The following is a 25,525-nucleotide window of genomic DNA, read 5'->3' as shown; positions in this document are numbered from 1 at the left end:
TTAACACATCAGTTCAAGCAAAACTGAAATGATGAGTTAAGTGCTGAGTCATTTTTTGTGCAAAAATGAAAAAGTGAAACAAGTGAAAAACATTTTCTGATTACAGGCTCTTCAAAGAACAAATCAGTTGTTCTTCTTTGTCAAATATCTTTGTAAAGTGAATATTAGGGATTTTTGGACATTTGGTCGAACAAAAGAAGACACAGGGGTCGACACTAAATAATAATAATAAAAAATAACACAGTATGATTTTACTGTGAAGTGAGGCTGATGTTAATCCATGTATACAGAATATCTCTGTAAATCATCACTTCTCTCAGGGCTTACGACTCGTGCTAAACTCAGCTGAAGCCCGTAAACTCTGAAGCACGCTTTTACAAAGCTGCTAAAAATTCCACATTTTGTCCTCAGGCTGCTTCTTTCCTCTGTGCTGACGGAGCTGCGTCTTCACACAAAACTACTGACAGGAATTAGCCATGACAAGGTGGTTAACATCTCTGCTTTTGTGTGTGGGAGACTCAGCCTGCTCAGAGCCCGGACAGTAATTTATCACAGCGAAGTTAAACTGTTAAAGACTTCATCAGCAGGAGTCAGGCTGCCTGTTGTCACTGAAGTATGTATCAGCATTTACTCAAGTACTTTACAACTACAAGAGGTTCTTTAGAGGTACTACAAGGAGTTTTAACTGGTTAGAAACTAGTTTCAATTTAATACTGATGCCTTTATATGATCTACATAAGTTGTCAGTGAGACGATCGACTATTTCAGTATAGTTGATCTTAGTGACGACCAGGTCAGAAACTCCTTTAAATCAGATAAAAATGAGCCTGTGTTCACATTTTCCCAGCTGAATTAACAGTGAGAGGCATGTTAGCCAGTTAAAATGAAGCAGGTATGGATTCAATTTGCAGGTCCCATAATTTCATGATAAATAGGTGGTAATTACAAAGTAGGGTTTTCACTTTCACTCCTTTACAATTACTTAAAAGCTATAGTTAGTTGCATCGTTGTAGATGAGGTCTTTTCATACAAAACACAATCTGATCAGCTTATAAAACACAACAAATTGTCAAAAATAAACATAAAAGCTTATCGGCTTGTGATCCCTTAAAACTTGGTGAACTGTGAGAGGGTGGAGTCACAGCCCCAAACAAAAGGCAAAGACGTGCGTGTGTGCGTGTGTGTGTGTGCATCTGCCGTCTGTGCGTCACCAGACTAATTCACAAAACGTAAATTATTAAAATGATTAAAAATTAAACATCTGCCAGAGTAAATGAAAACATAAGCTCAGCAGATTTGACTGTTCTGGAGCTACCAAAGACTGATTTCTCTTCTTCAGTCTCACAAGGCTTAATGTAAAGTTATAATATGCAACATTTTCCTAAAAACAAACAATGTATGAACTATTATATAATCTCTTTCAATCATCACAGTAGAGGTGTGTAGTGGTGGCTGCTCTCTGCCTGTATTTTCTTATTTTTTCTCAGTGTTTTTTTTTGTGCTCTTGACATTTCACCAAAACGTTGATTTTTGACATCCTGATGCATTTAGGAACAGCTCGGACAAATGCTACTGACTCTATCTTCACATATCATGTCAGTTATATTGGTACTTTTACAGAAGTATATACTCTAAATATTTCTTCGAACACTGTTTATAATTCATTACTGTCAGAGCAGCTATTGTGGGCCTGTCTGTCTGTCGGGCTTCCTGTCTGACCTCTAGAGTGGTTCACAACCTATGGGTCGGGACACCCACAAGGGGTCACGAGATGATTAACAGGGCAGCAAACAAGGAAAAAACTAAATTCTCCTGCAGAAAATGGTGTTTATTTTGGAGACTTTTCTCTAATCTTTGTTTCTTTTTTCTATTACTTATTTTTTATCAGACTCTGACTATTTAAGTGGAACAACTTTGATTGAAGCTTTGATTAAAATGCACACAAATCACAGACATGAAACCTTTCAGGAACTGTTGAACGTACAGTAGAAATGAGGTTGTATGAGGTACTTATCTATAGTCATTGTATCACCTACAGTAGATGCCAGTTGGCACACCCTCAGTTTGGAGAAGCAGAAAGGAGCACAGCAATGAACTTCTGTGAACGGGGTCAGCAGCAAAACTTAAAACAAGAAAAGACAACAACCAATCACAGAGCGGCCTCCCTCCACTCTCTCTGCTGACTCACCAGCGGCTCGGCCATGATGATGCGGATCTTGCGCTCCGACACGGTGGTGAAGTTGGCGAACAGGCTCTTGAGGACGTACTCGCCCGGCTTGCTCTCCGGGTCAATGCTGATGGGCATCATGGCGGGGGGACCCTTCTCTCCCTGAGGACAGCAGACTGGAGGGATGGGGGGTTTACTGTATCCGTTCCCCACGGGTGAGGCTGCGGAAACAAGACGGGGAAACAGTTTTGTTAAAGTCAAACATTGGCAAATCAAGCAGAGACGAGCAGGACGGGATCAGCTGCGGATCTGTTTACAAGAGGAGATCACTGAATAGAGCATTACTGAGAAGTTTCCAAACATGGACATAAAGTTCCCAACATGTTGAACATTCCTGAGGGAGACTGTCCAAAGGGCACCGGCTTGCCCCGACTCTGCTCTTTCTTTCCTCCTGCTGCAGCACACAGAGCACATATGGAAATTAAAACACCGCGGCCAGCAGCTGGTGTTTTCATTTCGTACCAGAGATGTCATTGCCCTTTGAGGGAAGCAAAAATCTTGTGCATGTGACCATCTTCCAGTTCAGCCACTGTTATGATGTGGCCCACGTTTAATTACGGACGGCTTGGCCCAGGCCATAAAAACCCTACAAACTAACACTTGAGTTAAAGTTTATCTCAGTGTCACACTCTGCTGCCTCCAGACACAAAAGTCCTAAATATAGTAAAGAGCAGCATACAAACATCTCATTAGAGCTGTGAAAATTTTATTTAGGCTGAAACTCTGCAACCCCAAACTGCACGTTGTCCACTTCACCGACCTCCATAAATCTTAAGTGTAAAATATTCAGAGAGGGCAGAAAAGACTTACTGCCTCACAACGAGAACCACATTTTCTTCAGCGACTGCACCCACAGTGCGTGTGTGTGTGTGTGTGTGTGTGTGTGCGCGTGTGTGTAATAAATAAATATGACTGGACAGAAATCACAGCAGCACCAGCAGTAAAGTACTGAACAGCTTGCAGAGTGTCAGAATCACATTATCAGACCCTGCAGGATGTCACTGGCTTTTTTTGCGGATTGTTTTGGCCTAAAATGCCTGATTTCACAGCAGCTTTTCTTAAAAAAATGTGATGTATGTTGCAATGTTTTAAGGTATTTTTTGCAATGAAATTGCAGGAGCAAGTGAAAATTTGCAGGGCCCGCTTGCCTGGCACAAAAATAATTAAACTAGTAAACTATTTTGATAAGTGATTAATAACTAATGTAATTTTTCACGCAGAGTAAAACTGTCAAAACAGCAAACACAAAATTCTAAAATATAAAACAGTAACACAAGGACTTTGCAGGCTTTTTGGAGGGAATTGTTGTGGTCTAAAATGCCTAAAAAAAAGGAAAAAGGTGGTTTGTTATTTGTAAATGAAGAAGTGCACGTTGGTGGTGTTCAACAAAGAAGCTTAGTCAAAACAGCCCAAAATTACCAAATATAAAAGTGCACAGAACACTGATAGATGTCAGTGACAATGACAAACTTGTGTTCTTCACAAGTGACAAAAATAAAATAAAATAAATAAATAAATACATTGTATTAACAATAAAACACTGCCTTGGTTCACTGAAACATGTGTAAGGAATTTGCACAGGGGACTCTTATGATTGATGGAACTTGCAGGATGTTAAAGGTGATGTGAAATGGCAAAATGGAAAATGGAAATTGTGGAAAAGATGCCGTGACTGGACAAAATTGCAAGGTTGTGCAGATCTTTTTTTTAATTATTATTTTATCATTATTAGTATTATTTTTTATATATTTTAGTTTAGTAAGCCTTGACTTCATGTCCACGTGGAAGATTCCTGTTGGATTTGTTTCATTTGATGTTTTTGTCTCCATGACGACGGCTTGTACACTAAACATGTCTAGGTTTGTTTTAAGGTCCAACATGACAACAAGGCCACTTTAAGTTTTTTAGAAGAGAGTGACATTCATTTCATTTCATTCATTTCATTTACTCCAAGTTTCTAATTGCCGTTTCTTTCTGTCTTGGAGCTTTAGATTGTTTTTCACTCGGCTACACTGTAAATGAGGTTTTTAGTTCAATGTTTTTCATTAAAATAAAAGTTGAATGAATTAATGGTTGAAAATCCTTGTTAAAGACTGCTTATTATAAAGAACAGAGTATGTAAAAACATGTCAGTCTACGTATTTGTACAAGGTACAACTGTCATATGAAAAGATTTCTCTCAGACATCTGAGTAAGATCAGGTTTAATTTGAGTAATTTATGTCCATGTAGTCAAGCTGTGACAAGACAAAACCCTACAGCATGAATTAAACAGAAGTCTCAGATCACTGGTAATTTAATTTAATGACTTCTGTGGTCTGCCAAAAGACGAATCAAAAGCAGAAATGTTCTTGCAGATCAAAGGTGAGGGAGATCACAACAGCTCTAACTGCCTAAACTGCTTCACTCAAAACTATTAGTGTACGTCTTCACAGGTTGTTGAAGCAAACAAAAGCACTGTACAGGGTACAAAATGGACTTTTTCTGTCCATCAGCCAAATGGCTTTTACCAGCCACTCCACTGATTATAGGGCTGCAAGTAATAATTATTTTCATTTCCAGTGAAGGTTGTCATCTCTAAGCACTTTACTTAATCTATTATTGGGAACATTAACAAGAAATTCATTTTTAGTTGTTAATTTTCCTTATAAGAAACAATACCAAATGCGTTTTATCCCCCAAAGGTGTACTTCCCCATACAGCCTTCGTATTAATCACATATACCTTAATAGGCAACATGCGTAGCATGCTCATAAAAATGATCTCTTATTTCAGGTCCTTATTTGATATTAGATCAATTAAATTTCACTTAACCAATTAGTCAGTCTTTGATTAATCGTTATCATCTCCATTTTTGATTAATTTGACAATTATTTTCTCAGTTAATGAGTGAACTTTTTAGATTATAAATTGCCCAAAAAAATAGTCAAAAACGCTCATCATACTTTCTTCAAATTGCTTCTTTTGTCCAGCCAACAGTCCAAAACACAAAGACTCTGGGAACTGGAACCATCAAATGATTGACATTTGTTGCCTGAAAAATGACTGAAATGATTAATCAATTATCACAGTAGTTGGCAACCTATTCTAGCAACTAATTGATTAATCAATGAATCATTGCAGCTCTAAGCAGGAACATCAATTTCCTTGCAACAATTACATTTTTTAATCTAAATTGAAATATCATTTACAACAATTTTCAAATTGAAGGAAGCGCAATATTTATTATTCGTGCTGCAGAGGCATCCTGGCCAACATGACAATCTCTAGACTTCAGAAAACATCTTTGTTTTGTACAGATCCCTGAAAAAAAACGCACCATTATCGTTTTATTGGACTTTTGAATGAAAATGAGGATAATGATGCAAAAATTATCCTTGCTTCTCATATTGCAAATCATATCACAATTTCAATATCAGTCAAAATAACTGAAAATAAAACTGCTTTACTCGAAACTATTGCCTCTTTATAAATGTTGTTTTTGTTCACCAGCCAAATGGCTATTGAATGATCAAATTTTACTAGCCACTCAATAGGCCAGCATTGTTTCTTTGGCTGCTGAGTGAAGTAAATCTATCAGCTGTTTGCATATTTTCTCACCATGTGGCCAGTGCCAATTTGGTGCCCTTATTGCACACACATGAATGGTAACTTAGATTTTACACCTCAATAAATATTGTGCAGAGCAGAAAAGGAAGATCTGAGCAAAGTTGAAATCAGCATTGTTTTAGAGGTTGTACATCACAAACATGCAGCTCTAATAAAGCTGCACAAGAGACGCTGGACAAACGCAGTGGTACCAGTAAACATCTTCTTCTCCAGATCCTTTCAGGACATGAAACATTTGGATATCTGTCAAGGAATGTCCCCAGCGTGTGTGATGATCACGTGTGGCGTTCAGAACATGCTTCCCTCACTGGTGGCAAACTCAGCACCTACCCAGGCCCTTGATGAAGCTGATGACGCTGGCCTTACTCCAGCACACAGCCGTCCCGTCCATAGTGGGGAAGGAAGAGGACACGGTGTAATCCAGGGTTGTCCTGAGTCAAGACAAACGCTTGTAAATGTTAGTAAAATCCACCAACGTCCATGTCTTGTGTCTCAGCCGGCTCTGTCCTGCTGCTGGGCATAGTTTCCATGGCGCGCGGAGCAAACGGCGGGTGTGTTTTAAAAAGTGGGAGTAGTGTTTGGTGCGTCTCTCTCTCTCTCGCTCTGAGTTGCTTCTGCTACGGCTTCCTCCACCCTTGTGACCAGCCGGTGCCATCCAAGAGTGAAGGTCAGGCAGGAATTTTTAGCTGAGGCACAGCACAGTGACGAGGTCCAACATGCTATGGTGGCATAGTTGTGTGACTATATTTATCCCGGGGTACACACACACCACACTGACAGAGCAGGCCCTCCCCTTTCCTCCACCTCTGTGATCCTGAAGCACGAGGCTCAGACCACCAGAGTGTAAACACCATCCCTGATCAGGCACTGCTCCGGGCACACTGCACTTTAGGGCAAGTTTTTTAAAGAATTAAAAACTTTTTAAAGCACTTTTTACTTAAAGGTAAGTCAATAAAACATCTGATTTTTAGAGTCTGGTGCACACGCACCTAAATCAACATATTTTATGTAATTTCTCCCATGTCAATGAGGGATAGTTTGGATTATTTGATGTAGGCTTGTATGAGATACAGTACAGTAGATGCTGGTCAGCATGTCCAGAGTTTGAAGAAGCAGAAAGGAGAACCAGGACAGGAGCTAAGCAATGAACAGCTGTGGACAGGTCAGCAACAAGAAGTATTTTAGCCACTTAAAAAAGGTCCACTTAAAAAAACTGATACTTAACCGTATGCTTTATTTAGAATATTTTCACTGCTTTACTTTGCCATGAGACAGCCTTTTCTGAAGGGAAACCACCATTATACCAGCCAAATATTGCTCTCTCCAAACCAACCAAACTCCACAGGCAAAATCAATCATTTTACCTCACAGAATACAGGAGATGATGGTCTACCGTTGCCTCGATCTCTTGAGTTTGTTGGTGTTATTGTGTGACTTCTGCAGTTTAAAACAATAGTTTGGATTAACCACAGTCACACAATGATGCAAACAAAATAAAAGATCGAAGCAGTGGTAGACTAGCAGCTCCTGTGTTCTGTGTGATAAAATTGATTTCACCCACAGAGTTTGGTTGGTTTGGAGAGAGCGATAATTGGCTTATATACCTACAGTTTCCAGTTGGAAAAGGCTGTCAATTTAAGTGTAGGCTATATTTAGAATATTTTCACTGCTTTCCTTTGCTGCCAGACAGACTCTTCCAACGGGAAATCACTGGTATATCAGCTAAATATAATATAAATTAATAGTTCAGATTCACTGATGTCACACAATAACATAAACAAACTATCAAGTCAAAGGAGCGGTAGACCAACAACTCCTGTGTTCTTCAAGGTAAAATAACTAACAATTTTGCCTATGGTGTTTGGTTGGTTTGGAGAGAGTGATATTTGGCTTAGTTTCCAGTTGGAAAAGGATGTCTGACAGCAAAGTAAAGCGCTGAAAATATTCTAAATATATCACACAGTTAAACTGGCATTGAATTTATTTTTGGTGGACATTTTTTGTCAAACAGGATATAGCTTAGTTTCCCTGCTGGTACTCCTCTCTGCTTCTCCAAACTGAGGATGAATCAAACTCCATCTACACACAATCTCACTTCAAATGATCCAAACTATCCATTTAAACCAGAGATGGGAGGTGAAGAAAGCAACCAGTGTGCACTATCAAGCCCTTTCTGTTGCTCTGGGCGCAGTGCGAAGACTCAGACGCGACATGTGACTCTGCAAACAAGGAGCTCGGACACAGCGAGCATTACATCATCGCCACGCTGGAAACACCCTGAGCATGGTGGTGCTCCCTGGAGGACAATGCAAACAGGCTAACAAGTGTTTCTCTCTCTCTCACACACACACATACACACACACATACACACACATGTACAAAGAATACAGTCGTCTATATGCATCCACAGAGACCACTGAGTAAACAATCTCTTCAGCGGTCGTTTGTGAACAGAGTGGGTGGACATTTAGATACCAGTGACCTCTTTAACTGGACCAGAAATTCCAATGTCAACACAGACCTCTGGGAGCACTTTGTGTCCAGCTGCTGTGAGAAACATTGACTCTGCATTTCTGTGAGAGAGTAGTGGGCAAAATGTTACTATTTAATCCTCTCCTCCACCGCTGTGCAGTGTTTATATACACTCAACAAATATATAAACGCTCAATTTTTTAATGAGTCTAAGTAGAAAATCCAAGACTTCTTCTGTGCAAACAAAAGGTTTATTTCTCTCAAATTTTGTTCACAAATTTGTTGAAATGTATGTTTTTGAGCACTTCTCCTTTGCCAAGATAATCCAGCTACCTGACAGGTGTGGCATGTAGAGATGTTGATTAAACAATATAATTATTGCACAGGTGTGTCTTGGACTGGTCACAGTAAAAGGACGCCTAAAAAAAAAGTTTATCTTGAAAAAACTTTTTTGGCATTGAACTATGGCTATTTCACACAGGGCTACAGTACAATGATTGATTGGCTTACCCTGACTTCTTAACGACTAACTGATTATTAATTGGCTATTAAATTAATCACAAACTATTTTGATAATCTTTTTATAAACAAAAAATGTCCAATTTTAACTTTTTGTGGACCAAAACAAGACATTTAAGGACATTTCTGACAGTCTATAGACCACAAAACTAGACAAAGAACAAAGAAGACAAAGAAAACAATTGTTAATTGCAGCCCTAATTGCATGAATCATCAACAACTCTGATTATCATTTAATAGGTTTGAGTCATTCTTATAAATAAGTCAAAATTCTCTGATTCTAGTTTCCTTAATGCAAATATTTTCTAGTTTATTTACTCCTCTATGACAGTAAACAAAATATCTTTGGATTGTGGACAAAAAAAGACATTTGAGGATGTTTGGAAAAAGACATTTTATGGACCAGACAAATAATCGATTAACTGAAAAAAATTTTGAAAAAATAATCAAAAGATTAATCGATGATTAGTTGTACCCTGACCAGTCACTCCTCATTCCTAAACCCAAACAACTAAGGCAATGAGTATAAACCAACCAGAACTGTGTGCACAGAATACATTTCAGATTTGTTATTTCAACTCAAGAAAAATTGAGCAAATGGAGCAAAAACAAGCGTTGTCCATCCGGGTACTTTGCTCTCACATCATGCCCCGCCCCTTTATGGGTGAAAGCAGCCACTCTAATTTGACTGGTGGTCAACACAAATTCTGAGGTCTTTGCCAGTTTAAATGTCTAAGAAAACCGTTTTAGCTATTAGGAACCCAAATCCTACTGCCAGTCAGTCTGACAGTTATGTGATATCTTTGCCAATAAACCATCAGCGTTACATACTAAGAATGAAAGTAATGAGGGGCTTTCAGTCTGCCTCCATCAAAGTGAACAAATCTAATGTATACAACCACCATATTGAATCTTCTGGTAATATTTTAGACTCCTGTCACTTTTCATATCATTAAGACATTTAATTTTGCTGTTTTGGTAATTTGTCTTCACTATAAACTAATTATTGCTGTGGCAAAATGGATCTCCATAGCTGCTGTACCTAATATGGCGATCTTTAACTATGAGAGCTCAGAAGTAGGAAACAGGTCGGTTTCAGCTTCACTTCCTTACTTTATGCTGATTATGAGGTTCATTATAAGAAGACAGATTGGCTGAATTTATGTAAATTACTGGCGTGTTTTTTGACGTGTTTATTACTGAATGCCTTCTTTTGCCAGCAGTTTTTCAAGGGGACCAAACTCTATTCTAAAAGTAGTTGTTTAATTGTAGGACCACATTTTTTCACAGCAAAAACTTAAGTTACACCATCACCAAGACCCTTTTCGGATTTGTTTCAATCTACAGACTCAATCGACACACATGCCATTTACTTAGTAACAACATTAACTCATCTTCATCAAGTGTTTGACACAGACACACATACTGACTAGCTGCTTCCACACTGCTTGTTTTCATCCTAAGAGGGGCGTGGTTGTTTTCAAGACAGGGACGTGACGTATGGCTGCTCTCATCCATAAGCTTCCAGGCTGGGAATAAAGGGACACTGTTCTACTGTGCTCCACCAAAGGTGGGTGTTAATAAAACGTCTGAGTCATGTGACGTAATACACGGGAACATTTTGTCGGCCGGTTTAGATCATAAAGTTTTAGGTCAAAGGAACAGCCAGATGTGCCACACTGACTATATTTCCACATTAAACTGAAACACAGTAAGTCACTTGAGCTTACATTAAATCTGTGACTTCATACCTAAAATAACCTGTAACATTTCCACTATAATTGCTGCAAATCTCCTGGAATGTTGTTGAGAGCTGAAGCTGAACTATTTCTCCTGAAATATTTATCAAAAGAGGAGGCAACAGCTGGAGGCAGTGGAGCAACAACATCCTAATACTATTACATTAACGCAAGTTCTCAGTTTGAGTGTCTCACAAAAAAAAAAAAAATATTGGGGAGAGATGTGGAGAGAGTGATTACAGCCCTCTGTGAAAAGCAGATTAAAATGTCGGTCAGTCTCAAACTATTGACCATCAGCCCTGTTTTAGTGAGCTGACATAATTCTGGAAACTGCTGCCTGCTGTGAGAAAGAGCGTTTCGGGCCATTTATATAAGTCGCTGCTAAAATGCCAGCATCTGTCTCCTTCAGCTAAAAGGAAGAGACTCAATTGTGGACAACGTTAATGCAATTTTATTCACTGTTGAAACCCCTCAGAAATAGAGCACAAGTATTTCACCGCACAAAGCTAAAACACGCAAGAGGAATTATTAGGAAATAATTAAAAACTAGACAGAAAATGAGCATAATTGCATTTCATGAATAAAACAAGCAGCATCTGAAGCAAACAACAACATGTTTGACTGCTCTTCAGTGGAGCGCCGCTGTGCTCGGCTCACTGCAGCTCAGCTCAGGCCCTGATTGGCTGACGGTGGACCGGCCTTCAGGCAGTTTGAACACCAGACCTGACGCCGCTGCTGCTGCACAATGCTAGTTCTGTGCTGCTGCTTGTCACTGTTTTATTAGAGCCAGACACACTGACTTATGGGAGAGCAGCGTCTAAAAGGGCCTCGACTTTGTTTACCTTGTGGTCACCGTGCAAACAGTATCTGATAGACAGCAGGGAAACACATACTGATGGCTCCAGCCACCTGATTAATTCAACATTTAATAGCTAAATTAATATTTTGTCAATATCAGCAGCCAATATGTTTGGAGTACAAGTGTTTTTAGATTAGTCACCGTCTCTGCTGCTCTTGTGATTCATTACATAACAGCTTGTGTAAATGGGAGCAGAGAGATGAGATTAGGAGATCACATATTTAATGAAAATGTTAAATGCATAGCCATGGATCTCTGCTGCTGCTGCTGATACGGTGTAACGACTGCCTGCCTGTGCCTTTATCAGCAAAGTGACCCACTGTGAGGATTATGCAACATCATCAGGAGATGGCTCAATGGTGAGTGTGTAGACAGGGACAGCATGTTCTGTGGTATCTCTTTACATTCAGATTCAATAGATGTACACAAGATACCACACTGCCTCAGAGGTGCAGCTCACTTGGTAGTAGGGCTACACAATTATGCAGAAATATTATCAAGATCATAATATGGCCAAGTGCTATATCAAAATCGCAGAAGGAGTAATTTTTTGTTAAATGTAAAATGTGACAAAACAGCATCATAATGAAATACTGTAGTGCTGCCCAGACGCCCTGACAGACACAAATCACAAATCTTGTTCTCCCGATGTAAGAAAACATGTTTGTTTGATACAAAGCCCAACAAGTGTCACATCATCAAGATTGTAATAGTTTTTGTTAACACTGTATTTGAGGGGTTGTTTATAAGACTGTCGTTATACTGTCATAACCATGTAATGACACCTTTACGGATGTTTATGACTGTTTCCATTAAGTGCTACTTGGTCAATTATGCCATTTTTAATGCAACAGTGACATCATTTGAGATGTGCTTGTAATGATAAGTTGACATTGACCAAGCCAATGTCTCTGTTACGACACCTAGACATTAACCAGGACAACATAACCTGTCAATGTCTTTTTCATGACAACCTGACATTAAACAAGAGAAAAATGTTTTTTATGAAAATCTGACATTAGTAAAACCAATGATGTCTTTGTTATGACTACTTGATATTCATCAAGCCGATGTCTTTTTCATGACAACCTGACACTAACCAAAACAAAAATGTCTTTGTTATGACAACTTGACATTAACCAAGTCAACATAACCTAACCATGTCACCTGTCATGAACATGAAGGAGTCCTTATGGATGTTTATTATGTCATTTTTAGTGGAAAGTTGCCATTGTTTGAGATGTCTTTGTTATGACAACTTGACATTAACCAAGACAAAAAATATCTTTGTTATGTCAACTTGACATTAATCAAGACAAACATATCTTTGTTACAAAAACTTAATTAACTAAGAAAAAATGTCTTCATGACAACTTGGCATTAACCGAGACACCATAACCTGTCAATGTCTTTGTTATGACAACTTAACTGCAACAAACTTAAAGTAACTGTTTTGCTTTATAACATGACATTATACTGTCATATTCTGTTTTGACATTGGTTGTCATTATACCATTACGTGTCACAAACATTTTCCTTGACCTCAACTAAAGTGGTACATTTTGGACTTGTCCTAAAGATGTCATTAACTGTTATAAGGCCAATTTGATAATAGAGCACAATACCAGGGTGATTTAGCCCACATAGTTAGCTGATGGACATACAGCGGTCAGCTAGTTCACTACAGTAGTTGCTACTGTCAACAAAGACATCACAAACAATGTCAACTTTGAATTAAAAATGACATAATTGGCTTAATTACACTTGATGACAAAAGTTATAAACATCTATAAGGATTCCTTCATTTTCATGACAGGTGTTAAGACATGGTTAAGAGAGTGTAAAGTCAGTCTTATGCACACAACTTCAAATTAAGTGATTTTTTTTCAGTGATTATGAAAACTGTAAGGTAAAAATGATCATTCCCATTAATCATGAATCATATCAGAATCACAACATCTGTCAAAATGATCACAATATGAGTCTGTGAACATGTCATGTAGCGCTGCTCTAGTTACTAAACTGTACTTGGGAATCTATACTGCAAGTGTTTCATTGGCTAAGGTGTCACTTCCTGCTGTTCCTGGTTTGGCTGCAGCTGATTGTTCAATTTTTCTGTTTCTTTTACATCCACATGGTGTCCATCTTTGAAGTCCACCTCTTCTATCTTACATAAAACAGAATTATACCATGATCAGATGCAGAAATACATCCGATCTCATCCTCATGGGCTCGATGGAAGGCAGCAGAGGAGCTGTTAGCTCTGGACGGCCAAGCTGAACCTCCACTAATCCTATTACAGTGTCCTCGCACTTAATAAGAGCTATTTAGACTCTGTCAGACACAAGGAAACCAATTTGGTCAGAGACTCACAGACTAAAGAGAAATAAAGGCCACAATGTCCAGAGAAGTAGCAGAAATGAGCTGCTGAATCACCATCAGCAGAACTTATAGTACACAGAATAATCTGAGTAAGTTTTAGATCTGCATTCAATCAGTTGTTGACTATTAGATTAATCACTGATAGTTTTGACAGTCAATTAATCCGTTTTAGTACTTTTTATCAGAGAACAGGCAAAAATTCTCTTTTTTCAACTTCTTAAATGTGAATATTTTCTGGTTTCTTTACTCCTTGATCACAGAAAACTGAATATATATGGACTGTGGTCAAAACAAGACAACTGAAGATGTGGGGCTCAGGGAGACATTTGGGTGACATTTGTTTTTTACAATTTTCTGAGATTCTGAATCAAGCAACTAATCAATTAATCAAGAAAAGAACTGACAGATTAATTGACAATGAATGAAATTGTTAGCTGCAGCCCTAATTACAATTATCACCAACTAATCTGATATTTGATTAATGGGTTTGAGTAAACCCCTTTGAGGAAAATAAAAAGTCTAACTCAAAATACTCTGATTCCAGCTTCTTAAATGTGAATATTTTCTTGTTTCTTTGCTTCTCTGTGACAGTAAACTGAATATTTTTGTGAACAAAAACTAGACACATAAGGACGTTTCTGACAGTTTATAGACAAAAAACAAACCAATTAATCAAGAGAATGATCGTCAGATTAATTGACAAAGAAAACAATAGTAGCATTTAGTTGCAGCCCTAATCAAATGAATTACCAATAATCATTTAATGAGTTTGAGTATTTTTTAAAGAAGAAAATAAGTTAAATTCTTAATTCTCTGATTCCAGAGTGTTAAATGTGAATATTTTCTAGTCCTCTATGACAGTTAACTGAATATCTTTGGGTTGTGGGCAAAAAGAAGACGTTTCTGACAGTCTATAGACCAAAAGACTGATAAGTCACTTGAGAAAATGACAATGAAATATTCAGTAGTTGCAGCCCTAGTAATGTTAACTGAACCACAGTGCCTGTGTTAACTCTTGCTACACTTGGAGTTATGTCAATGGTTGTTGCTATGAGACAATTGGAAACCTTTTTTGAGTGAGTTGCTAAAAGTAAGATGTTTCCAAGTTTGCAGTAACTGACAGAAAAATAATATCACGCTCAGCTGAAGCTGCAACAAGCACCAGCAAATCCTCGTCGGGACACAACAGGACACAGAGGCTGTAAAGTCAGACTCCCAGAGGAGCTGCAGCCTCAGTCAGTCAACAACAACAGCAACAAGAGACAAACTGCTACTCACTGCCGCTCCACGATTTGAGCAGGGATTTGATGCTGATTTCAAAGAAGCCTGAGTCCTGCTGGCTGGCCATGGCTGCAGCAGCTTCCTGGTCCAGTAAGTGTCCCCCCTCGAGTTGTGTTTCCCTCCAGTAGCAGCGGCGGCAGCAGCTGGGACCAGCAGGTAGCGCCTGCTGTCACCTCTCTGTGACGCACACAATGCTGTGCTGCTGACGAGACCCTGAGAAAACACACCAGCGCCACTCTACCCCTCCTCTTGTGTCCTGTCCTTGGCTATCAGCCCTGCATCTCTCGCACACATCTCTCTCTCTCTGTAAAGCTGTGGCAGGCAGTGGGCGGCAATGCAAGCTCCCTTTAAATAACTGCGCGGAGGCTGAGAGTGCAGGAAGCAATCCTCTTAGCAGAGCGCAGTTAATAATAACTACTGTTTGTCTGCGTGCAGAGCAGGCAGGGCCTGATAATGATGACAGCGCTGGACGGGCCTGTGCGTCTCTCAGCGTGACAGGGAGCATCTGATGGGTCGCCGCCGCTGACAGAGGGGACGGAGAGCGCGGGAAGTGTGACACATTACAGGGAACATCTGGGAGGGCAGTGCAAAGAAGAAGAAGACACTGAAGTGATCAGCAAGCAGACGGATTAACTGCACACAGGGGATCTGCATGAGAGCAGAGCAGGGGCTGACTGTTGGCTTTTAACCCTTTCATTACCTACATGCTGCAACTTTAAACAGTCGTTAAAAAAGTTAATCAAACATTGTGCATTCTTCTTCTTTAGTTCCTCCAGGAAGCTGCAATGGTGCAGTCGCAACAATAAGCTCAAATTCAACAAATCTCCAGGGATTCTGCACAACCTTGCAATTTTGTCCAAATTAGAGCAATCAATATTGCTTCTCACAGTTTACCTTCCCATAAATCATAGCAGTTGCACACACAAATATCATACATGAACATCTCAATGAAACAACTCAATTTATTTTATATATTTTAGTTTTTATTCTATATAATTTATTGAAAAAAAAAACACATGGTTTGTCATTGTTATTGACGTTTATCAATTTTCTGTACACTTTTATATTTTAGAATCTGTGTTTGCTGTTTTTAAGTTTAAGCTCCAAACATATTTTGCTTTTTGTGGAAAACTCCCCATGTGCACGTCTTAGTTTACAAATAAAGCACATTTAGTTACAAGTCCTTTTGGCAAGGTCACTTAGAACACTCAGAACAGAGAGTGGCTTTATTCTCTCTGGAACAAGTTCAAGTCAATAAAATACTTTCTGAAGTGCTACATCGAGCTGCTCCTGCTCATGAAATCGTAAACAATACATAAAACAGAACACATATAAATATATGTGCTGCCCTCTCCTGGCATGCAAAGTCCGTTCTAACTGGTAGCTGTATTTTCAAATCCACTGGTAATTTTAAGTTTTGAGTTTTGACCCTTTGAGTTTTCTGCAGCTCCACAGAGCAGAGGAAATATGTCTCAAAGTATGAGCACGTGAAATAAAATGGTTCTGTTTGTTTGTTTAGATAGTAATACCACAATCAAGATGCTAATTTTCATTAGCGCATTAATGGGAATTCCATTTATGTGTTAGCATCGAGCTAGCACACTAAGTGCTAAAATATAAATTAGCAATGACCTATCAATTCAAAAATCATTAAAAAATGGATAACAATACTTAAGAGAATCATTTTATTCTCCCACCCCAACTAAAAAGCATCAAATAACAGAGAAAGGAGTCAGTTCTAAGAGCCCAATTGATTATTTTGGCTGAAAAACAGTTCAACCCCAAAAGCATTCATTTTAAATTGCTAAAAAAATTTAATATGTTTAATACAACTAGTGTTTAATAGTTTCAACACTGTTTTCATTTATTATCTCTTAAAGCAGTGTTTCCCAAACTTTTTTTTTCTGGGGACCCACTTTCAAAGAATGACAAGCCATCACGACCCAATCCACAAAACATCTTATTAATAAATCTTGGTAATACTTAATATGTGCATAAATGAATGTTCCTCACCATTCCTACTTCCATTTCCGCATCACCTTCTTTTATTTATTAGCTGCCACAACTAATCAATTATCAAATAAAACACTGACTATTTTCATAATCCATTGATCAGTTTGAGTAATTTTTAAATACAAAAAAGTACTCCTGTCTGACTCTAAACTGAATAGCTTTGAGATGTGGACAAAACAAGACATTTGAGGACATGATCTTGGACTTTGGACTTGGACCCTGTCAATATTTTCTGACATTTTATGGACAAAACAACTAATCAATTAGTGGATAAAAATATTGCTGGATTGATCAATAGTTGAAAAATAAGTCCAAACAAGTGAAAACATGAACAGACGTTCATCGATTTGTATTTCCAAAGTGAACCAACCTGCCTCTAAGCGGGCTGCGATGACGTCTCACCATCTGTGAGTGAGTGTTGTGATACTCGTGTGTGTGCAGACGAGCAGAGAGAAAGAAGTTTCTCTTTATGTTCAGCTCTCAGTACTTTTGTAGCTTCTAACTGAATCTCTGTGCTTTTAAATGTAGTTTGTCTTTTCCATCACTGTTTGAACTTTCAGGTATATGTGTTATTTTATGGTTTCATTTTCGCTTTCAGCTGTGTTAAATTACTGCTGATGAAACCACTGAATGAAAACATTTCCTGTTCGTGCTGCTTCATAATAAAAGCTTTAAAATAAAATCAAGCCTCCTCATGCTCGTCTTCAGTTGAACACAACCCTACAAGCGGTTAGCCCTGTTGTAATGGAAATGCAAACACCTGCCGTGCTGGGCTGATGGGCTGAGTCAACCCGAGCCGAGCCAGGTCAGCTCTGTTTATGGAAAAGGGTCAGTGATGATGCAACACAGAGACATATAGCTCACTCTAAGGTGACAAAAACAGCGATTCTAATTTTCAGGTTTTTATACACTAATGGGAACAAACTTCTGAATATTATATTCATAAATCCTGAAGCAGCCCACCCTTCACTACTGTTGTTTACATAACCGAAAATAAATCGACATGGAAATTTATATCAGAAGCATGGTTATAAAAACACCTGATCAAAGTGTTTAGAAAAACAGTAGAATTCCCTCTATTTATCCTGCCGCTATTCCCGGACATGCGTCGATTAAATCCAATATTCACACAACATTTTTCGATGTAAAAAGCAGATGCATGTCATCAACCATATGGAGTATAAAACACATCCTCCAATCCCCCTTCCTCTGCTGCCTCTCTCTCACCGCTCTTAGTATAATCCTATCAGAACTCTGTCTGTCCATCAAGCGACAGCCACTTGACCTTCATTACATAACACACTGTGTGATGGAGGAGCCATTGCTGCTCGCACTGTTTGGTGAACACACATTGTCAGGGCCTCAGGTGTCCCGATTGGACCCAAGACAGCAGGACAGCCTGGCTGCTCCTGTGATGATCTGTCTTTGTGTCACAGCAGACAGTATGTGTGTGTGTAATCCCACCTTCCTTCCACAGCAGTGACTTTGTTTTTTTTGTTTTTTTGGCAGCAATAAATAAACCAGCTTGTACAAAAGTGTTCTTATGAGGGTTATATTTCCAACACACACGCCACCACAGATGAACACTCCAGCAAATGAAGTTGGAGAGATTTCTTTTTTAAAAGAGGGCTGCAACTAACAATTATTTTAATAGTTGATTAATCAGTCATTTCTTTTCTCGATTGAATAATAGTTGTTTGTCTTAAAATGTCAGAAAATGGAGAAAAATGTCAGTCAGTGTTTTCCAAAGCCTCAGACGACGTCCTCAAATGTATCAGAAAAAAAAAAAATTCAGTGAACCTTATTTGTCATTATTTTGGTGCCTGAAAATTACATTTCAATTTTACACATTCGCTTTCACTTAAATGCATTTATATAATATTTTTTAAAAAACAATTTTTGTGGGTTTCTAAAACTCAAAGATTTAAGTTTATCTAAAGAAGAAAAGTAAATTGTCTCAGAAAAAGATTAGTAGTTGGTTAGTTTCTCAAAACTTTAGTTTAGGTTGGGCCCAAAACTCAAAAATCTTTTGCAGTATGTTGCTTTGAAATTTTGAGTTTTGGTCTTTATAGTGGATCTACAACAATGACACATGAAAATTAAAAAAAAAAAACAACATTATTCATTTCCATACAATTTCTTTGCTAAAACCAAAGAGAGGGAGTAAAGAGCTACATGAGGCTCTGGAACCGCATGTTGCAGACTCTTGATCTAAACTAAAGATTATAGGGTGGCAAATCTTTTAGAAGTGTATTTCAAAAGTCAAAAAGTTTAAATTGGTATCAAAACTCAAAATATATCAGTGTGTTGCCTTGAAATTTTTAGCTGTCTCAATTTTTTTTTTTTACAGTGTAAAGTAATTCTTACATTCTCCAGCTGTAAAAATATGTAGCATATGCACCAAATTTTTAAAGAAGAAGTATGAACATTTTGTTAAATAAAATGTGCATCATAGCCTACGTCTATGGTTTGGTGCATTTTACTCTAAATTTTGATGAAGCCTCGTCTTCTAGAGTATCCATAAGGTACGCTTTTTTTTTTCTTTTTTTTGACAAAAATGGCTGTTTTTATTGTAAAGGTTGCAGACCCCTGAATTAATAACACCATGTGGATAAAAAGCTCCACAGACACCTGATGAACATTATAGTTTCTTTCTTTTATTTCCTCAACATGTTTGTTAGTAAGTTCATTTTCATCTTTGTTCTCTCAGCAAGCAGTTTCTCCTCCACCTTGAAGCAGCCACCAAGTCGTCACATTAACACAAACACTGATAAGGAATATAATCGTCTAATCAGAGCAAATTTGACTAATTACGGGTAATTACGTGGCTTATTATGGTCACAGCAAAACACTTGATTACTGAAAACAGAGATCAGCCCAAATGGATTCTTTAAACAACTCACTTCCCCGACTTATCCATCAGTAATGATCTAGTAAGTCAGCCTGGCTTGTCCAGTAAGAGGCCCTCTGAAGGGTGAACGTTATGTAATTCCCTGGTTGAATAATTGTAGATTTTTTTTCCAGCAAGTAGAGGCGGACTGATGGAGACGTCTCAGAGACGAAACACACTGACACTTAGTTTTATGATACTAAAATATGAAAATCAAACATATCACTCTTCTTCCTCATTGCAAAAATATCACACATTCAAAACAGTGTGGTTTACAGGTCGCTCCTGCCCCGGCAGGCTGATCTTTCTATTATTTGAGAAGCAGTAATAACTTGTCTCTCAGAGAGATCTGACTAGAGAGCCATGAAAGCTTCTGCGCGCCTTCTCAGATATCTGAACTGTCAAAGCAGATCAGAGGAATATGTAATGAATCTGCCAGAAAAGACAACTTGATGTTTGTATCACAGCACATCACAACAGCCAGAAGAGGATATCATGAAAGAATCAGACCGAACGTCACTCTGAAGAAATTTAAATACCATGTCTCTGACGTTACAGTTTATCTGGATATCTTAAAACTTAGCGGCTGCCAAACATTTAGACATAAAGCACGGACAGTCTGCTGGCAGCCTGGATAGGATCAGCGTTGCTTCTTAAACAGGAAACTACTTCAGTAATACTCCCATTATTAACAGGTGCTGGATTACAGGGGCATCATAACTATTTGGTAACCATGGTAATTAAGAGCTAGGACCTCATTCAGAGACAAAAAACAATTACAGATGAACAGTTCCTAAGTCAACGTTCCTGTCCTAACTGAAGACAGGACACGTGTATTACATGCTCTGTATTACATAAGCAACTTCCCAAAATCCCTTAAATTAACTCTCTGAAATTTAAGATAACCTTGTTGTCCTAATTTTTACTTTTCCACCTGTGGTAGCAGCTAACATACTGACTAGCTAACAGCAGTGTTCACTAACAGTAGCTGACGGTACAGTTCGCTAACAGTCACTAACGGTGGTGTAGCGTTGCTAACAGTAGCTAATAGCAGTGTTAGCTAACTTGTTTAATCTGTAACACTGCAGATTGTCTGCTATCTTATAAACTTTTTTTTTTTTTTTTCTTGTGTTTTGGTCTAGTTTGTATGTTTCAGTATTCTTCAATAAAAATAAACCTAAGTTGTTTAGGTTGGCAAGATGAAAAAGTACTTTCAGTTGCTATGAAAAAGGCGTAAAAGTTGATAAGCGATGTTGGAGTGAGTATTTAGGATTACCTAACCTAAGATGCGGTAGGATTAAGCAAGATAAGACAGGAAAAAAAAAAAAACATAACAAAACAAAAAAAACATGTATCTTAACCTATCTCAGACACTTCCAGAAAGTTTCTTTGCAGGTCTGTTATACGCCAGCTTCTCCTGCAGCGTCTCAAAGTGTATAAAAAGATGAAAAAAATCGACACATGTTGCCGAAAACAAAAATGGTTGTAAACATTTTCCCTTAAATAGACTTCGGGTGGGCGAAGCCTCTGACACATTAAGCACTTATTAAAAGCATTATCAGGCTCTGATGAAGGTCAGGAATGTGAGGTATGTGTCCAGTTCAGCCATCTTTGTGGTTATCAAGCTCAAACACTTGACTCCTTCTTCACTCTTCCTTCTTACTCTCAGCACCCCTAACTTTCCTCATCTTCTTCTCTCTTTTCTTTCTTTTTTTTTTTTTTTTTTTGCTTACATATTCCAGTCTTAATCATCCACATTTTTTGACTACAAATATTTTTCTGAAGAAATGGGGAGTACAGAATTTTTGGAAAGTCAAAAATTGTGTGCTGTACTCTTCCACTGTCTGACTCCATTATGAACAAGCCATCAGATTCATGATAAATACACTGTGGAGGTGAGGCATTTCACAAAGCCATGATAGTAGTAGTAGAAACCAAAGTATTGCCTACTAAATTCACATTTCTCCCAGATTAAAAGCAGAAATCTTGAGGCGATTACCATGGCGTCTCTGAGACAAAGCAGCACCTACTTTCAAGAATGGTGGGCCTCTTCTTGTGGCGCATCTTTTTAAACTTCCCTCTGAAGTCCCGGGGTGGGAATGGATCCAGAGGTGCGCTGGCAATGCGCCCCAGGACAACCTCATCCCGTCCCTCAGAGCAATCCATCTCACTCTCAGCCATGTCTCTCACTGCACTTTCCTCTGAAGACATGTTGGATGGCAGGGAGCCCACAGATACTTCTATCATTCTTCCAGAGGAGTCATTTGAAGCTGTGTCAGGGTTTATCCTCTGTGCTGTTCAAATTCCCTCTTCCTTTTCCTTCCTTTGCAAACTTTCTCCTCCAGAGCTGCCTGCTAATGTGTTTTAACCCCTGCACTTGTCAGGGCAGTTCAGCAAGTTACAGTAACATTCATGAATTGGGCAGGTATTGGATTACTTAGACGGTCCCTCCTCCTTTCAGCAAGAAGGCAAAGAGGCAGAGAAGAGAGGGGCAAAGTCATAACTAAAAGAGGGAGGGAGGAGGGAGGGCGAGGGGAAGAGAGGCCGCTCTGACAGCTACAACATCCCCGCCTACTGTATGCCCACGAGGCATTCCTGAATAAATATCCTGTATTTGTCTTGGAGTCGATGCATCAAAGTCTAAACAGACGCGTCTCGCCTCTGGCAGTGTTAATGAGGCGTAAACTTATTTCTGAAATAATCATGTGCTCATCAAGGGCGTGAGAATATGTAAGAACTACAGAATAACTCTTCAAAATCAGAGAAAAACATCCTCCACATGCACTTCCATCAGTCCAGTTCACAAACACCTGCACATTCCCAGCAGTACTTTCTCCTAAACCCAGTCTTCCCGCTGCATTATTTCCTGGCATCGCTGAGGAAATTAGTAAAAAAACAAGAAAAAAAAGGTGTGAAACCATCAAGTGAGACGTAAATCCAGAGAAACTTTCACACACAGCTTCTGCTCCATTGAGTCTTTTTCAACCACTGAAGTGAACAGTAAGTGGACACACCTACCACATGAACCAGTTTTTCCTAGTCTGACCTACATGAGCAATACAAACAGCCTGTGTACGTACGTGAAGTGAAGGCGTTTTCTGTTTTAGGAAGAAACCACAGTCAGGACATGGAACAACCGGCCTATACACCCTGTTTTCATCACCTCACTAATACGTTGATTATAAAGGATTTGCATTGCAGAACAGAACAATGGTTCCTAAACCTTTAACAAAGTCAAATTCAAGCACTTTTAAGGTGCATTTTCAAGCTTTCCCAGAAGCTTTTAGCTGTGGTAAATTACATATTTATAAACATACACATCCTCAAAACGATTACTTCACTTCTACAGCACCAGAACTTTAAACTTCTATACTAATTAAACAACAACAACAACAACAACAAAACACTTGATGCCTCTTTCTTTAGGGATATTCATGGAACATAATTTCCCTGTCGATTAAATGCAAAATTTAATACAGGCTAATAAGCTAGTCTAACTGAAGGAAAACACAGAATGCTGAAAGAAATGAATGAAAAAATACTGTGTGTATTAAGAGCAGTTAATCACAGTCTACAATTGCCAAATCGTATTTTAAATGCCACTGAAATGTTTCTTACTTTGTGCTGTGCAATACAAACTTTACACATGAACCTACCAAACATGACAACTCATTAAATGCTTCAGCTTTTCAGACTGAAGAGGATCACAGTGTCTGTGGGTAAATGACCTGGAGTTGATGTTAGCTGCCAGCCTGACACCCAGTGTGGCTAACAATTGCAGCGCTAGCAGCAGCTGCTGCTCTGCCTGCAGGTTAATGTGTCTGTGCTATATGTGGTCACATGTTGCTCCAGTTGAGTGGTTATGTACCTGTTTATTATGCCACAGTCTATATTCAACCTTATTTTCATTTTCTAGATTAAAACACTGCCAAACTGTTTTTTACGAGCTATCATCTGTCCCATTTTGCTGATAAAAACATCCGAGGTAGAGCCTGGGCCATCAGGTCATACACACTCTGGGCATTGTGCGCATGCATCGTGCATGAACGAAATATTGATAAACAGTTTAATTGACTAGTATTTCTGGTGTCAACTAGTGAGGGTGGCGATGATTAGTCGTGTAGTTGACTAATCGCGGACATGCCCACTTTTAATGCCACGGCAAAAGGAAAAAAAGTCCTTAGCACACAAAAAAGTTTTTTTCTATTAACTATTAACAAAAGGAACACTTTAGACATCTATTAGATGAGACAGGAGCGTAAAAGAGGGGCAAGTAGACCAAAAAGTTGCAAAAACGTATTCCTGCACACTGTCTAACCTGCAATATAACATTCAATTGCGATATTTCGGTGCTAGACCTTCGTCAGGCACAAAATGGGAAGCCATCTTAAAGAGGGAGTGGTTGTCAGTCTGCAACCAATCACATTCCCCACATGCGAAAAAGGGGAAAAAATAATCACCGGATTATTGAAACACGCTATAATATCCAAAATTGTTATCATACAGTGTTTTCATTTTTCTAACTCTGTTTTTGGACATTGTAGCAAGTTGAATAACCCACTGATTCAGCCTGACAAAGGCCAACCAACATTTTGACGTGTAAGATATTCATCTAAACGTCTGACAGCTGATTGGTCCTCGCTCCACCCTGCACTGCAAACGAACCTCAACGCAGCTGAAATTCAGTCTTCAGACTTCTAAAATGAGTTGCGCATCTCAAAAGTCAGGTCAGAAACAGGCTCAGATTGTACAGTGTATGCCCAGTTTAAAGGGATAGTTCACTCAAAAATTAAAATTCCATCATTATCTACTCACCCTAATGCTGTTTAATAGTCAAGTTTAGATTTTTAGTCCACAAAACACTGCTGGTTTCACAGGAAAACATTCACATTCACTTGTGTGTGCACAGTTCAGACGGTGCACATGCACACGTGAATGTGGCTCCAAGCTAAGGATCTGCAGTGAAGATTTAGGCTAAAAACATGGTGTAAGTGATGTCTTTCAAGTCAGCTTGGTATTTTGGGGCTTTAGGGGACTTGGAATACATCAGATGAGCAGTATGGAGGCATTTTATGTTTTGTTTCCAGTTGCTTTTTACATTTGAAAACTGTTCACCATTCACTTCAGTTGTTTGGAAGATTCTGCAATGCTGTTTTCCTGTGAAACTCCAGTGGTGTCTTTGTGGACTAAATTTGACCTTCAATCAGGATGAGGGTGAGTAGATGACGACTGAATCTTCATTTTTGGTTGAACTATTCCTTTAAGTAGACTTGGCATTTTCTATAAAATGGCTGAGCTGTTCATGTAAAACAAAAACAATCTCTATACAAACTGCAACCATTATAATGGCAGCCTCCCACATGTTGTTGCCTGTTACCCTGTAGCCACACATGCAGAGTGGACTCATCTTCATTTTGCAATCAAGCCTCATCCATCTTCTTTTATTTCTAGATCTACAAAGTCAACTACACGGTCAGATACAGATTTATTATGAAAGTAATGGTATTACAATTTCAAGCTGATTTATCTAAAATC

At 38.7% G+C, this 25,525-nt stretch overlaps 1 protein-coding gene across 9 annotated transcripts in view; it reads right to left on the bottom strand.

The window, feature by feature from the left end:
• The window catches only part of frya (furry homolog a (Drosophila)), a 105,802-nt gene that overhangs the window by 68,951 nt on the left and 11,326 nt on the right, over positions 1 to 25,525 (bottom strand). For 2 of the 9 annotated variants that reach the window (XM_084718026.1, XM_084718028.1), the window contains exons 1-2: positions 22,021 to 22,333; positions 2,189 to 2,388 (exon numbers count right to left, since the gene is read on the bottom strand). In XM_084718026.1, the coding sequence (XP_084574152.1) occupies positions 2,189 to 2,388; positions 22,021 to 22,237 (417 nt within the window). In that variant the 5' untranslated portion in view covers positions 22,238 to 22,333. Of the gene's footprint in view, positions 1 to 2,188; positions 2,389 to 6,165; positions 6,532 to 15,084; positions 15,340 to 22,020; positions 22,334 to 25,525 lie in introns of those variants that run through there. The other 7 variants (XM_084718030.1, XM_084718031.1, XM_084718033.1 and 4 more) reach the window with 5 other exon arrangements.

Source organism: Lutjanus erythropterus, chromosome 4, assembly GCF_056507025.1.
Source record: "Lutjanus erythropterus isolate fLutEry1 chromosome 4, fLutEry1.hap2, whole genome shotgun sequence".
NCBI classification, from domain to species: Eukaryota; Metazoa; Chordata; class Actinopteri; order Lutjaniformes; family Lutjanidae; genus Lutjanus; species Lutjanus erythropterus.
Note: the sequence above shows the minus strand (reverse complement) of the source record. Positions and strands in the feature narration are given on the sequence as shown.